Here is a 16,476-nt window from a genome sequence, read left to right as displayed (position 1 = left end):
AAATTAGTATTTAATATACAGAATAAAATACAATTAATATTGTTTTAATTTACAGTTGACGATATGGACGCGACTATACATCCTGACCCTCGGACGTTGGATCTATTAGCCCTACAGCCCCAACATAGATCCGAGTATACATGGGACGGACAGTTGCTTACGTAGACTTTCCGGGCCAGGAGGGTGGATCTATTGTGGAAGTTTTTGAGTCATAGAGTTCTACATCCCCGCGTGATCCATTACCTAGAGGAGATGAGATTATATAGGATTATTAGGATTGGCCGGATATAGCTCGACTGGGCTTTGATCACGGCCTTAATTGAGCGGTGGCGACCGGAGACGCACACTTTTCATCTGCCCATCGGCGAGGCCACCATCATACTTCAGGATGCTGAGATTTTATATGGCTTGTCCGCTGATGGCTTGCCAGTTTTACTGCCTGCGACCATGAGATATTATTCGCGACAGTTTTATTGGGATATGCTGCACATGCTCATGGGTTTCAGGCCGGAGGACGAGATTGTAGCATCTGGGTCCAGTCGTATGCAGTTGGTCCCCATTAGAGACCACCTGGAGCAGATCCACCATACTATCACCGACGAGTCAGCGGAGGTGGATGTACAACGATATACGAGGTTGCTATTGCTCCTTCTACTTGGGGGGTCTTATTCCCGAACACTTCGGGGAACCTAGTGAGCCTCCATTTTCTGCATCATATTGGCCGGTTCGAGGATACAATCATCTATAGTTGGGGTGGTGCTGTCATCTCATATTTGTACAGGTAGATATGTCGGGCTTGCATTGGCACACAGAGAGACGTTGGTGGCTTTCTGCCGCTTCTACGGGTGAAAACATATTCAAATAATATGTCCATTAGTTACAATTCTACCTAGTTATAGTTAATCTTATACTTTACGTCAACTTTGTATGTTAGGTTTGGGCCTGGGAGCGATTTTTGCAGTTTCAGCCACCTTTACCACAGCTACCCGCTAATGTAAAAATTCCGCATCTCCCTCTAGCCTGTAGGTGGGTTATGCATCGTACTCTTGCACGAGAGTATGATTCCCTTCATAATCTCCCCCTCTGCAGGGATGTGTTGGATCTGCTGGAGGACGCACAGGTGAATATCTAACTAAACTTACCTGTTATAGATTAACTTAGTGTTGCGCATACTAACGATTTGTGTTCTTATTTGATAGTTCATCTGGACGCCGTATAGCGATGAGGTGATAGGTACCCTACCAGCGTATTGCACGTTCGGCTGACATATTTGGAGGGCTTCTGTCCCGCTCATATACCTCGATATTGTCGAGCATCATGCCTCCAAGCGGATATTTCGTCAGTTTAGCCTGCCGCAGCCTATATCGAGTCCGCCTGCATGACTTGCTTTACATTATGAGAGGGATGATCGGTCCAGGGTGGACGACACATTTATGGTATAGCTTGATGAGCAGTTGGGTACTTGGGATAGGCGAGGGGACTTGACCCCACCTCCGCAATACTTTCCTATTCAATGTTATATGGCATAGTACCGCACTGTTTCCCGACTTTTTATCGGGAACCCAGTTCAGCAGGCACACGGTTGATACGTCCCATACGCCGGGAGACACGAGGCCCTGGTATGTTTTCTATTATTATTAATTATATACCTGTAATTTAGTGCCAAATATGTAGTTTACATTTTTTACTTTGTACAGACGATTGGATTGCATACCATCTATCATATAGAGCAGCAGATGCAGAGTCATGTCCACGATCCTATGGCCATGCAGAAGTATAGTCGTCGATTCATGGATGTGGCTGCCCAGACACTACAGCGAGCCCGATCGAATCAGCGTTTGGCACACGAGGCTGATTATATGGACCCAGCACAATACCAGCGAGGTCGTGATATCCCACGAGCTGGACGTGCCCGACGAGCTGGTGGTGCCGGACGACGTGGTCGTGGGCGGAGAGGAGGTGGTCCCCAGCAAGGGGGCGTTGAGGCTCTTGCTGATGATGTTGCTGATGATATGGCAGGTGGCATGCATGAGACGGACATGCCGTCTTACAGCCTTGGAATTTATCGCATTCCTGTGCTATCGCAGGTGAACCCATCGGGTCAATTATTGATCACGTGCTCGAATATTCAAGGAGTGGATTGGGGTAGATACTTCCCAGGCCCGTCTACCACTGATGAGGAGCGACCGACCCGAGATTTTTATAGTGGGCGCCGACTGAGTTATGGCTCCACATCACATGCGCAGGTATGAGTTTATTAGTATTGAATTTGAATTTGTTTTAACTGTAACTTATTTATTTTTTTTAACTTTATTAATTTCCTTTTTAAGGCTTCATACGATGCTGCGACAGATGACTACATTCAGGATCCAGACACGATGATGGTAAGACAATATAAATTGTTATGTAGTTTTCTATACTAAGTTTCATATTATTATGTAGCCTTCTACTGGACCTGATAGCACCACCGATACATGTCATCCTGCGCCGCATCCGGCTATAAGGAGACGACTTGATGATGATGATCCTGATAGCGCACCCGGGCGGGAGGGGATGCGGCTCAGGCCAGCGGCTGCATTATGACACACCAGATGCGGGGCACATTGATTCGGCCTTCCTTTTTTTTATTTGGTGTAAATAATATTTTTGTATACATTAACCAAAATATTTAATCGAATATGCCCATTACTTTTTCTAGTTCCCCCTTCGTTTAATAGTTTTATATAACAACACAAGCACTTAAACTTAACTTCCACTTCAATTAAAATAAAATTTAGTACAACAAACAAGGAAAACATTACTACAGCAGAAACACAAGCACAAACACAAACATAGCAGACCAACATAATAAAAATACATGAAATATGAAAAATACACTAAACACATACATGCCAATGTTTAGCCCAGGTTGTCATTTATTCTCCGCTCCAACCACTTAAATCGTTCTTTCAGTTGTTCTTTTTCTTCTTCTACCTCTTTCAGTTTTGCCTTCACCTCCGCAAGTTCCCATTTATATTTTTTTTACGTTCCTTTTGTGCTTCACAATTCCATTGTGTTTTCCATTATTCTTCTCCCACCTCCTTCAGTTTCGCCCTCAAGTCTGCAATAATTCTATTGCTTTCTTTTTTATGTTCACGTTGTCTTAAACACACATTATGAAGATACTGCAGTTGTTCTCTGTAGCATTCCTGATAACATGGTTCATCAACCCATTCCTCAAAATCACAAATAGGTTCGTCGGGAACCTTATAAAACTGGTTCATACAGTGCCAGTAGCGGCGTCCAACTTCACCACCGTCCCAACAATTTTGCATCAAGCATGTTTTTCCACACTTGCACTTTGGTGGACGAAGAGGTTGAGCCATTGTGAAATATTTGCTTTTAGTAAAAAAACCTTACTTTTAATGAAATATTTGCTTTTAGTAAATTTTGAGCCTCCGGAATTTATGCTGTTGGTGGTCTATTGCTGTCATCCACATCAAATCATGTAGATCCTTGTTGGGATGTGCCTTCTGGAAATTGGCCTTAAAGTGCCTCACACAGTAATGGTGGTATGCATAAGGTTCTTGCCATGCATGCAAGTTCTCCACAGAACTAAATATATCACCGTGCCGATAAGATATTAGACAAATACCTGAACACTGTTTGACAACGTGCTCTTTCAGGTGGTTCAAAAATAGCGTCCACGTCTCTGTGCTTTCATTGGCACAAATAGCAAAAGCTAGAGGAAATATCTTTCCATTAGCATCCACTGCCACGACTATCAATAGCTTGATATCGTACTTTCCATAGACATGAGTTCCGTCTATGGATATTACGGGCCGGCAATGCGAAAAATCATCAATTGCTGGCTTAAACGCCCAGAACACGTAATTGAATATGTATTCTGGTGTTCCCGGACTCCGCTCAAGCTTCCATTCAACAACTGTCCCGGGGTTAAAGTGCTGCAGTGCGGCCATGTACTTTAGCACAGATGCAAATGACTTATACCAATTACCGTAGACAATTTCAAACGCTCATTTGAGCCTAAGAAATGCGTTTCTTTTCGTAATTGTATGGCCATATTCCTGGTGGAATGATGTAATACACTCTTTGATTTTATACCTTATGGACGCTTCGAGGTGCAGAATAAGTACAAGAGAAATCAAGTCAATATCCAAGTTGAAGTGATTCCCGTTGAATGTGTCCATTTCGCATGTGTGGGTGGGAATGTATTTACCCACTTTCCACATACCTGTCTTCTTCTTGGTCGCATGCAACATCCAATTACATGGCCAAAACCACCTGCGGCAAACAACCTTATATACCATCAGACTTGACTACCATACCTACATCTCACGACACTCTTTTACGTTGTGCATTTTACAAGCCCTGCTTACGCGCGCTTTATCAGGAAAAAGCATCCCCTTTGCAAGCACCATTGGTCTAGACTCATCCCACATTGCTGTCTGGATTTCATCAAAATCCCTTGTGAGAGCTTCCACATCCGGCACGATTGACAAGTTATCAATGTAAGGATTCTCCCTTGAATGAAACGACACTTCGGACTCGTACACTCTTCGTCTAGGGGGGTCTCTCTTCAAATCAGGTCCTTCCTCCTCATCTTACGCATCACCATCCTCACGAGGAAAGGGTGTCTCGTCTCCGGATTCATCGTCATTGTTATCGTAATCACTGTTCTATTCCTCACTCTGTGCATCTGCCAGATCCCGATGTAATACGTCATTTTCGGGCAATTGAGTGAGTACGAGTGGTTCAACTTGCACGTTTTCACTGCACAACCAACAAAAATATAAGCTACTGAATTAATAAATGCTTTCCATATGGCTATATCACTTCACTTACAAGTCGTAATGTGATGAAATTCCATGATGGACGTTTTCAATTAGGTGATGACTACCGGATGAGCCACTTGTAAAATTCAAATCCGGCCGATACCCCTATTAAATATATAAGCGTTAATACAAATTCAATACACCAAAAATATACATAATTAACACAAATAAAAATTGAAGTTTACCACTCGTCTTGTGAATTATGGAAAGCAGGTATAAATTATTTTTTCGCTGCTCATTCGCCGGCAGTGATAAGTTTAAATCAAGGAAAACTCTTTCCTCCGGAACCTGTCCGGCAAAAACTGCTCCAGAATAACCACCCGATGACTGGGGGTTATCTCTACTACGCACAACCTCGTTTTTTGGAAGGTCTTCGACCTTCACGTACATCTCCAACATTGTGATTACAAAAAATTCCCGGCATTCATCCGGAGTCCTCAGAAAATCACTCAAAGTTTCATCATCGTCGATGTTAAACTCCGAGTAAAAAGCAACCCCTTGCGGAGTGACGGAATACAGATATCTCCCGGTTACTTTAAGTATCGCTAAACGTTTCCTCACACTCATTTTTTTTGCATAACAACGATATCAATTTATCATACTCCATTGTAAGTGGCAATTTAACATGACACTGAACAAGTAAACTGTAGCCCACGGAGTTATCCTCCATCACAACCTCACCCCCCTCCCCCGATATAATGAAACTCTTATTCTATGCTCTTCAGACATATTGAAAAAATGATGGAGAATTTAACAACAATAAATGTTTCAACAAGAGTATGAAAATGGCTAGCCGGGAAATTTGTACGCTATACACCTTTTGAATGAATTTCTATACAATCCTAACCTCTTTATATAGGAAATGGCTAGCCGATTTTTTTTTTATATATAGTGCCCAAAAAGTAGGCACTATACGCTTTTGAATATTGAAGTCAGGAATTATTGGTGGGGCCAGGAAAAAGGTATATAGCGCCCAAATACTGGACGCTATACATAAAATTTTATGTATAGTGCCGGGTATTTGGGCGCTATACTGTTAGTGTCAGCTTTTTATATATTACGCCCAAATACTGGGCGCTATACATTAACGGCACAGTTAACATTAATGTATAGCGCCCAATATTTGGGCGCTATATATAAAATATCATCTTTTTTTTTACACCTATTAAGGTGCTATTTGTCCAAAAGAACCATATTTTGGTTCCGGACTCCCAAAAAGAATTCTCAATTTATTTATCCCCTTAAGAAAATGAAAATATCTTACGACAAACATAATAAAGTAACCGTAGATTAAATTATTGGTGGTACTTTTTTAGTTGCACCAGGTTTGGTGATATCACCACTTACGGCAGCCGTACGTATTTTTTAGTACTCGTCTTTCAATCTTTTAACTTAAATTATCCTGACAGAACAAAAGTTTTTAGGAAATTATCCAAATTTGTTCCTATATTCTGAAATTATTTAATTTTTCTCCATTACACTTTTAGAGGTCAGGTACGATGGATAAGCAAAAATAATTATGAGATAAAAATTTAATTTCACTTTATTCCTTGTTTGGTTGTTCATTTTGGGATAAGTTATCTCAGGATTAAAAATAGCTTATACCTACCAGAGGATAGAATAGTAAGCCTAGGATAAAGCGATAAAATTTACCATCTCTGAATTAATACAATATACCAAACAAAGAAAATAATATCAAGATAACTAATCGCAACATAACTAACTTCAGTATAACTAATTCAAACATAACTAATTTCACTATCAGGGGCGGATCTATATGCTGATTTTGGGTGCTCAAGCACCCATTATCTTTGACAAGATTTAGTAAATTTGTATAGGTAATTATAAAATTATTTAGATAAATATTGATTGAGCACCAATAACTAAACTCTTTTTTCCTCTTCTTTCAAAATTTTTATTGGTGAACACCCACGACTTTAAAATCCTAAATCCGCCACTGCTCACTATAACTTATTTTCAAACCAAACAAATCCTACCTTTACCATCCGTGAATCATATAGTATTTATCCTTGCTATTAATGGAGCTCCAACGTGACCTTGACATTTGAGAAAAAAATAAATTCAAACTTACTATTCAACTTTTGACTATCATTTAAAATTACTTGTAATTATTTTTCTAAAATTTAAACTCTCTTCCTCGAAAAATTCTTCTTACGAATACTTTAGGGCGTGAAAAAAGAGCTGTAAAGATAAACCACTTATTCTGTTGCTTACCACTATTTCTTATTTAGGAACTCGAGATTAAATTCTCATCATTTTTTAAAGTAGAACTAATAGTCCTGCACTAGCATAAAGTGTTATTTTTTGCCACTAACTTAAGAGTATTTCAATCTTATTTTATATCGCAATGATTGGAGTCAACAGAAATTGTCTGCTCAGGGTGAGGGGTAAAAAGTCAAACTTCGATTAGATCAAAGTTTATCCTACATCAAGCCGGTTCATTTTCTATTGATTTTTTTTGTTGAGACGAATGCTTTTAAAAAATTAACCATAATGCATAACCCTTCTTGGAGAGAGGGTACAATATATATATATATATATATATTATTTTATTTATATATGTGTGTAAAAAAATCCTTGACGTGTTTTTGCAGGTCAATCATTGCATTAATTCCAACTTCCCCGGTTAAATTGGCTTTTGTCGGGTTCACAAAGTAATTAAGTACTAATACTTTTTTTCATGAAAAATATTCTTAGAAGTAATATGATAACAATAATAATTATTGACCAAAAAAATGATAGTAATAGTAGAATGTGATTATCCAGCTCAGTTTCTGAGAATTGGAAAGCAAAGGCAAGTTAGGCAGAAAGCAGAGATAAGTGGATAACTAATTTCATGGGTCCAATTACTGTCGTATTTAACTTTTAATAATTTCCGAGTAGGTAAAATTCATAATGAATGGCAATGATACCACTTGGCCAGGTTTAAATCAGAGTTTGAAAATTGCCAATTGGTGTAACCAGTAAGTACTGATCAGGCCAAGGTAACTCAAGAAGAATTCAGCTGAATCTTAATTTGTTTAACTACTTTTCACCAATGTGTAACTTATTTACCCTGAGCCAAAAATTCATGGCAGTAATCTGAATTCAGAAGGTTAATTTTACTATGCACTCAAATATCTAGCAATGTGACAACTTAGAAAGACAAAATCAAGATTTTAAGTCAGTTGTCGAAAAGTACCACTGCTTATAATACTTCTTTAGAAATTAGATCAATGCCAAGCTTAATGAAATGTACTTATATAATAATATTAAAGATAATTTTGAAACACCAACGTACTCACCATTAGTAATTAAACGAATGTGTCTGCACCTGTTATAAAGAATTATATGAATGTCAAAAGAGTATTGCATCCATATATATTATACCATAATAAAAGTATATATATATTAATTATGTATACGGTAAAATCGGAGGGTCCAATTTTCCATCATTACGATGCCTCGTAAGCTCGTTTTTAAAGGCTCGAGGCTATGGTCGGGGCAGTGTAGATCAACGGTTATGGTGGAAAAGTGGGAAGTTTCCAAGACACGTAGCTAGAATCGACAAAGTCTGTCAGGCTAGTCTAAGCCCGCATCATGACACTAACTAGTTGTACTAGCTCCACATCTTTGTAATAAATGTATTTGTACTATATTGGGATTCCCCCTCATATATAAAGTGGATCCTTGTCATTTTGTAACCATCTGTTGCTCAATACTAAATACACAAGAACATTCTCTCTGCTCTCTAACATATTCTCTTAATCTCATTGCTTCCGTTTATTGCTTACGTTCATTGTGTTCTATTTATTGTTAATCATTTATTGCTTATCATTGATCATAATGAGCCATCATTTTAGCTCTCTTAACTGTTAGTCCTCCCTCGATTGCCCTAAGCCGGTCTCCAGACTCGACCACGAGGCCTCATATATGGCAGCTCGAGGTCCCGACCTCTAGCAGCTCGGTTTGATTATCACATTATCTCTAAGCTATAATCTTGTTTTCTAACCTTTTACTTAGTATCCATTGCCTAACAACTAGCATAAAAATAGATCACGTATTTTTAGAACTATAAAATCAAATTTAATTATTATTACCATTTTCACTATAAACAAATTACTATATAAAAATAAATAAATGCAAGTGTAGTAAGACTACATCCAGAGATGCAAAGCGCATCTATGTACTTCAATACATATAGATGCGCTTTGCATCTATTGTCGTAAGACTACATCCGCTACTGATGGACGGCCACGGGTGAAAACTGATAATTGTCCAAAATTGAAAGAACAGAAAGGCATGCTAGTGTGAATAGGAGTTTTTTTTTTGGCACGAGTTTTCCAATACAGTTAAGCAGGCGAGATGCTTCCAGTGGCTAAATCTTGCCCACAGATTCAATCATACAAGTGTTGCAAAAACAATATTGAGCTACCAACCGCATAACTACCAAATTTTATAGCAATGACAGATCCTTATTTATGTAAACCCAATACATTAAGTAGAGTTTTTATTTTTGACTTTCTTTCTTTTGGGTTTTATCAACGGAAGAGGATTATGATACTCCTGTTAATAGGTCTTTAAAGTTAAGCAGAGTAGCCTAGGTGAGAGGGTAAAGATTTAGGTGGAGGGGAGGGGGGAATCTGTTTAGTTGCAAATTGGTTAGAGGTACATAACTCCTGGTCATTTCCAATCACACATGCCTAGTAAGAAAATATAAATTCAAGGGAAGAAGATTTTAATAGCAAAAACTGAAAATAATTAAATTAAAGGATTTTGTAGTAGGGGTCACTAGTTAGGTATCTTACTGATAAGGAAAGATTTTGAGTTTATGATTTTTATCAGTATGAAACAGGTGCTTCATGTCCATTTTTGGCATCTACTCATCTTTCTAGCTAGTTGAACTAAACAAAGAATATAGTAATACTACCCCTACGATTTATTTAGAAACATTTATGTCTTCACTAGCTAATAACTCCGCCACTTGGAGTAGAGTCACTAGACATTAATGGAAATTTAATAAATTGCATGGCCTATAAATCTTTTTAGATTGAACATTCATCAAACAAGATTTACCTGTGTCCAATACTCGGGAAATTGCACATATCAATTTTAAAACAAAATCATCATTCATCCCCATTCTTCCCCTAATACACACAGAAGTACAATGGCATCAATAAAAAGAAGATTCTGTTATGGTTCTTGATTTTGTTGGTTCATTGGTCCCTTTTCAAGAAATTCCCATTTACTCCAAGATTGTAATCTATAGGTGGGCACCAAATTTTTACTTGCTCCTAATAAAAACATCGGTACCTCCAGGGAGGGGACCCAAGATTTTAACTGATGGGGGCACCACTATTTTTGTCAATTAGTGTCCCCTAAAGGCTTTTAATGTTTAGGGTGTCAAGTTATTTATATAATTATTTTTAAGGTATATACATATACATAATATAAGATTTTTACCGAAATTTATGGGGTCCGATGACCCCTTAACACTATGTCTACCTCTAGGCAGGGGCAGATTTGGGGGGGGGGGAAGGGGGTTCGCCCGAAACCCCTTTGCCAAAAACTTATATTGTATATATAAGTCAAAATCTGTTTCTTTACCTCTATATATTATATTTTAGATCCCCTTGACATAGCCCAAAAGTGTAGCTTAGTTGTCTAGGGGGTTCAAAATCTTTGTAAGATCATTGGTTCAATTCTCACTGCCAACAATTATTTTTAACTTTTTTCTTTTTTGACCCTATAGTAAAAATCATGTCTCCGCCACTGCCTATCAGAGTAATCACATGGGAAGTTTCATGTTCAAACATACAAAGAGGAAAAAAGAAATTGGTGCAGTAGCTGAGAACAATAAATAGAGAAACGTGCATACATACGAAGAATTCCTTTTTGGGATCCTTATTCTTTTCTGGTCAAAATAGTATTACTGTATCATTACTGGTTGTATGATAATTGAACTTCCCTGGCTGCTCGGACAATGCATAGAAAATTGTTTATAGCTATATCGAATAGAAGGATCTATCTACTCTAGGGAACACCAGTTTCCTACAGCTCAATTATGGAGTTAATTAATTTGAACTTCTGGTCAAATTGCGTTTCGTGTTTTGACAGCCGATTCGACCATAAGCTTCTATTCATGCATTATTCAGAATTTTACGGCTTGTTATTCAACTTTAAGTTTATTGCCTTAAATGTCATCATGCAACTAAGCTATACACGTATATCGCAGAAAATAGTATGAATGTTGAAAGATGCTATTTCTGACCGCAAAAATAAAATAAAATATAAAAGTAGTTCGGTGCACAAAACATCCCGAGGGGTGTGATGCAAACTGCCAATCCTAATACAAATATTAATTAGTAGCTACTTCCACATCTCGAATTTGTGATCTACAGATCATACGAAGTCGGCATTTAGACGACCTGTTAAGAGCTTGAAAGCTCTGTTAATGGTGAATGAGACGAAGAAGAGAGAAGAATGAGACAGAGAGAAGCTTTTGGAAATGAGTTGTATTTTCACTAACTGAATCTACAATACAGTGTACATCCTTTTATACAAGAATAACTAACTCCTTAAATACTAGTCTTAACACTAACTAACTATCTAACTTGCTAGCTCATCTACAACTCAACATCCCTCAACACTCCCTCTCAAGCTATATGGTGTGAACAAGTTGACCATCTTTACTACATGAGAAAAAGTCTCTTGGTAGTCCAACCCCTCCTGTTGTGTGTATCCTTTGGCCACCAAACGAGCCTTATACCTCTCTACCTCCTCCTTAGCATTATACTTCACCTTGTACACCCAATTACTAGTAGGTAAGTCCACCAAGGACCAAGTGTTCTTATAAAGAAATGCTTGAATCTCCTGTTTCATAGCTGTAACCTAGTGTTCATCCTGTAGAGCCTCTGAATAGGAATTAGGTTCTTTGATGACAGAATAATTGCAAATGGAATCAAGGTAGGAGGCTGAAAGGGAGGTGTAAGACATATAGTCAGACATAAGGGTATATGTAGGAGGCTGAAGTATGATCACTAGGTAGTGGACCATGCACAAAGTCATTCAATCATCTAGGAGGTCTGAAAGTTCTAGCAGTTCTCCTGGGCTGTGGGAGAGGAGCAGTAGGAGAGTTATTATGTGATGTATGATCTGTTGCAGAATCACTAGATTGTGTGAAATGTCCAGGTGATGATAGTACTGGACTAGGTGCTTCAGCCGTATCTTGTACACTAGGAAGTGATTCTAGGCTAAAATTGGGCTCTTGAGAAGATGGTTGCACTATAAGTAAATCATTTTGGGTAGATGATAACTCTGAAGGTGGATCCATATGTGGCATGGGTGCAGGACAAGCAGGAATCCTGTAGGCATTTGGTGTCTGAGATGATTTGAAAGGAAAAACATCCTCCTTAAAAACAACATCTCTGCATATGAAGAACACCTTGCGTGAAAGGCTATAGAGTTTGTACCCCTTTTATGTGCTAGAATATCCCATATGTACTACTGCTTCAGCTCTTGGACCAAACTTATCTCCATTGGCCCCGATAATTGTAGCATAACATGGGCTACCTCTGACTCTTAAATGAGTCAAGTTAGGTTGTCTGTCAAAAAACCTTCAAATGGTGACTTGTTTTCCAATACTGGAGATAGTATCCTATTAATGAGATATACAACATTCACAACACAAATACCCCAAAATCTCAATGGCAACCCTGCTTGAAATCTAAGTGCCCTGGCTACTTAAAGGATATGTCTATGGTGTCATTTAACCACCCCATTTTTGTTGGGGAGTTTGAACACAAGAGCTCTGGTGAATGATCCCTGCATTGCTGAACAATGCTTTGCAGACGAAATTAAAAAACTCAGTCCCATTATCACTTCTAAAGATCTTTATTGATGCATTAAACTGAGTTTGTACAAGCAGTAAGAATTCCTTAAGAGTAGTACTAACATCACTCTTCAGATGTAGAAGGATTACTCATACCATTCTACTACAATCATCCACCAAAGTAAGAAAATATTTACAACCATCAAAAGTAGGAACCCTATAAGGACCCCAGACATCTGCATGTACCAAGTCAAATGGCTTTGTAGCTATACTATTACTTATAGGAAATGAAATTCTTGTCTGCTTAGCTAAAGGGAATACCATGAAAGACTTAGTATTATTCATGTTACTTCTAACTAAAGAAAGTTGTCTTAATATTCTCCCAGAAACATGTCCTAGCCTCTTGTGCCATAGCTCCTCCTCATCATGTACTGTTAGGAATATTGAAGGGACAACCGATGATGGCCTTTTATTCTTTGAGTGCCAGTGATACAGATCTTCTTCCATTCTACCAATCCCCTTCACCTTCCCAATGTGAAGGTCCTGCATTAGACAAAAGTTAGGATAGAATGCATGAAGCATCTCAGCTCTCTTGTCAACTTTGCTACTAACAATAAATTAAACTTGAATTCAGGGACAAATAAAACATTATGAATGTTTCCTTGCAACAATTCAGAACTCCCTATGTGTGTAATGGGGACTCTACTGCCATTAGGTAATAGCACCTTCTGATTCTCACATTTAGTAATTGTAGAAAACATACCACTATCTCCCACCATGTGATTTGTAGCCCCACTATCTACAATCCATTTATCATTCCTATCATCAGGAGGAGAGGGAGTAACAATACCTGCTACATTAGCTGCTGCTTCTGTTTCAATATTGTTACATTTGTTCAGCATCTTCAAGATTTGGTTATACTATTCTTGGGGTGAAGACCATAGGTGCTGGAATTGCATTCATATTTGTTGCACCTTGACCTGCAACAACATTGTTCATCATTCTTTGAACCTGGTCATATGTGGCAAAACCTTGACTGCCACCAATAAAACCTGAACCACGATGCTCTTCACCAGGAAAGCATCCATGATTACTAGTGTTATAACCTTGATTATAAACTCCAGGATTGTAACCCCCAAGATAATGCTGGCCAGGAATCAAATTAGAATTTTGGTCCAGTTGTCTACCAAACGAGTTCATTGTTGACAGATGCCTCATTATTCTTTCTCCCTTTATAGTTTGGAGGGCATCCAACTAATTGGTAATAATTTTCCTTAGTATGACCTTTTAGCTTGCTATGTTCACAATATAGATTGAAGTTCCTCTTTGGTTTTTGTTAGTGTTGTAATGTTATTCCTTTCTACAATAGAATTAACCCCAGATATTGGTGTCAATTAACTCTCACTTTCAATAATTATTGCATATGATTGATTCAAAGTTGGCTATGTTATTTTCATGAGAACTTGACGCCTCGCCTGGTCATATGAGTCGTTTAACCCACTGAGAAATTGAAGAAAACATTGATGTAAGAAATGTTCTACATTTTCCTTGGATTTTGCACATCCACAATTTGGAGAAGGTACCATTGCATCATACTCTGCCTATAGGTCTTTCAGCCTCATGAAGTAGATAGAAACATAGTCTGTTCCTTGAGAGATTGTCGCAATTTCCCGAAGTAGCTGAAATATGCGTACTTTGTTTACTTTGTCAAAGCGCTCCCGCAGATCTTCCCATACGAGGTGTGCATCAGAAGCATAGGTAATTCCACTGAACAGATGTGGCACAACTATGTTCATTATCCACAAAAGGACAATTGCATTGCATGTTTCCCAGTGGTCATGAAACTCATCATCGAATAATTCCTTTCTACAAGTTCCGGTAACAAAACCTAATTTCCGTTTTGCTTGAAGTGCTATACGCATCAACCTTTGCCATAGTTTATAGTTCTCAGATCCTTTGAGCTGGATCGCAATCAGAATTGAACCTGGAGTGTCCGATGAATGCATAAAGAGTGGATGCCTGTGGTCAATTTTAACTTTATTTCCTGTAGTTGCGACTCCTGTACCGCCTTCAATCGCCATTATAGCTGAATTGGGCAGAAACTCAAAACCCTATCTTTTTGATGTGTGACTTTGGAACAATTTCTTCACGATTCTACAGGAAATTGGAAATGTAATTGTATGGGTCAAAGTCTGAACAGACGAGAATCCGCATGAAAAGGAACGTCAAGAGGTCACTTGGGCCGAAATCGTATCCATACAATGTAATAATGACACGCACCTCAGCTAAGGCCGAGGTCGTGTATTCAGAGTGCTTGAACGTCGAATTGGATGTTACGTCTTTTCAGAAGGTCAATCAGTGATACAGTCAAATGGCTTAAGTACTATGGCTAATGACCGTTGGGTAAAGGAGGATACCTGGTATATAAATTAAGTGAGAATAAGAAGAAAGGGGGCCGAGACGAACTCTAACAGAGACATATCTTCGGAGAAGAAGGATCCTCTTTTCTTTCTCCTCACTAAAGAGAAAGAAGCAAGAAAGCTCAGATCTTCAATATACAACATTAGTCTCGTCATATCAAATGTATAAGGGTCAACTTTGTTAAAGATCGGTGACCATTTTTATCTATGTATTCTACTTTATTATTCAATATTATGTAAATCACCATCCTCTTCTTATATTACGGGATTCAGCTATGACTATGGTTAAATTTTGTGTTCATCTATGCTTGCTTGTTCTTATCCTCTGTCTCAGATCTAGGATGAATTATCTTTGGCTAGGATTTAACTCAAATCTTCCTATTTAATTAGTTTGTAAAAAGATTTAACACTTTTTAGTCAAACAATTTGACACCGTCTGTGGGGATTTTCTAGCAAAAATTTTAGTTTCCTCTAGATCTAAAGTCAGCTAGAGTTTCACTTCCGGTTGTCGTAACCTCGCCCTCTTAGTGTAAACACCAACTTGAGAAAGTTGTGGGCAAGATTTTGAAATAACCAAACCAACCAGGGTCAGATCTCTGCATGAAATCGAAATTATGTCTGATATCTATACAAAATCCACGTCTTGCTATAGCGATGGGTTTGGTATGTCGTGAGTATGAATCGTCAAAGTGGGATTACAACCACTACGCACTGAGCACGTCCGCAATCCTATTTGCTACATTAACGATTAGATACTGAGCTATAGTTATACCTTTTAGGAAGGGATGATAGCCTATTGTGTGATTCTTTGAAATGACCAGCTTGTCCTGCCTTATTTTTGTACCAATATGTACAGAGCATAAATTATGTACGGAGTATAACTTATGTTTCCCTTATTTTTGTGCACATCGAACGGGATCGGACCGGGACTCGAGCTCGAGACCCTAACGGACAAAGTAAGTTGTTAGCCCATAAGCCTAGACACGACTAACGGCAAAGCTAAACACGAGGCTACCAAATTTGAAGCCGTCATTTGAGTACGGGATAAAATGAGTCATCCTACAGCGCTCCTCTCCCTTCGCCAACCTATCAGGTCATGGTAACAGACAATTTCATTTGGGGTTAACTTATTTTTCTTTTTTGGATTGGGATAGGAGCACGAGCACTCTCCCAGGTGCGCGAACAAGGAACAAACACCACCAAAACTACACACCACGAAAACATTCCGCACCATATCATCTCGCAGGCGACGGTCAAGCAAAACCCTCCACATTGTACCATATTACAAATAACAGAAAAACGGCTCAGAACAAGCCGACATCAGTGAGCTCATGGAACGTATAGTCTCTCCAACACAAGCAGAACATGAACTCGAAAAGCTTGCACGTAT

At 38.6% G+C, this 16,476-nt stretch overlaps 1 protein-coding gene across 1 annotated transcript; it reads right to left on the bottom strand.

The window, feature by feature from the left end:
* Nucleotides 1-14,267: 14,267 nt before the first annotated feature.
* LOC138877589 (uncharacterized) lies at nucleotides 14,268-14,747 on the bottom strand. The gene has a single exon (XM_070157212.1). The coding sequence runs from the start codon at nucleotides 14,745-14,747 to the stop codon at nucleotides 14,268-14,270; it is 480 nt and encodes a 159-aa protein (XP_070013313.1).
* Between the last annotated feature and the right edge of the window lie 1,729 nt (nucleotides 14,748-16,476).

This window comes from Nicotiana sylvestris, chromosome 9 (assembly GCF_000393655.2).
Source record: "Nicotiana sylvestris chromosome 9, ASM39365v2, whole genome shotgun sequence".
NCBI lineage: Eukaryota > Viridiplantae > Streptophyta > Magnoliopsida > Solanales > Solanaceae > Nicotiana > Nicotiana sylvestris.
This window is presented reverse-complemented; position numbering and strand designations above follow the sequence as displayed.

Coding starts and splice junctions, on each gene's coding strand:
- LOC138877589 (XM_070157212.1), bottom strand. CDS start 14,747: ATGGCGATTGAAGGCGGTACAGGAGTCGCAACTACAGGAAATAAAGTT.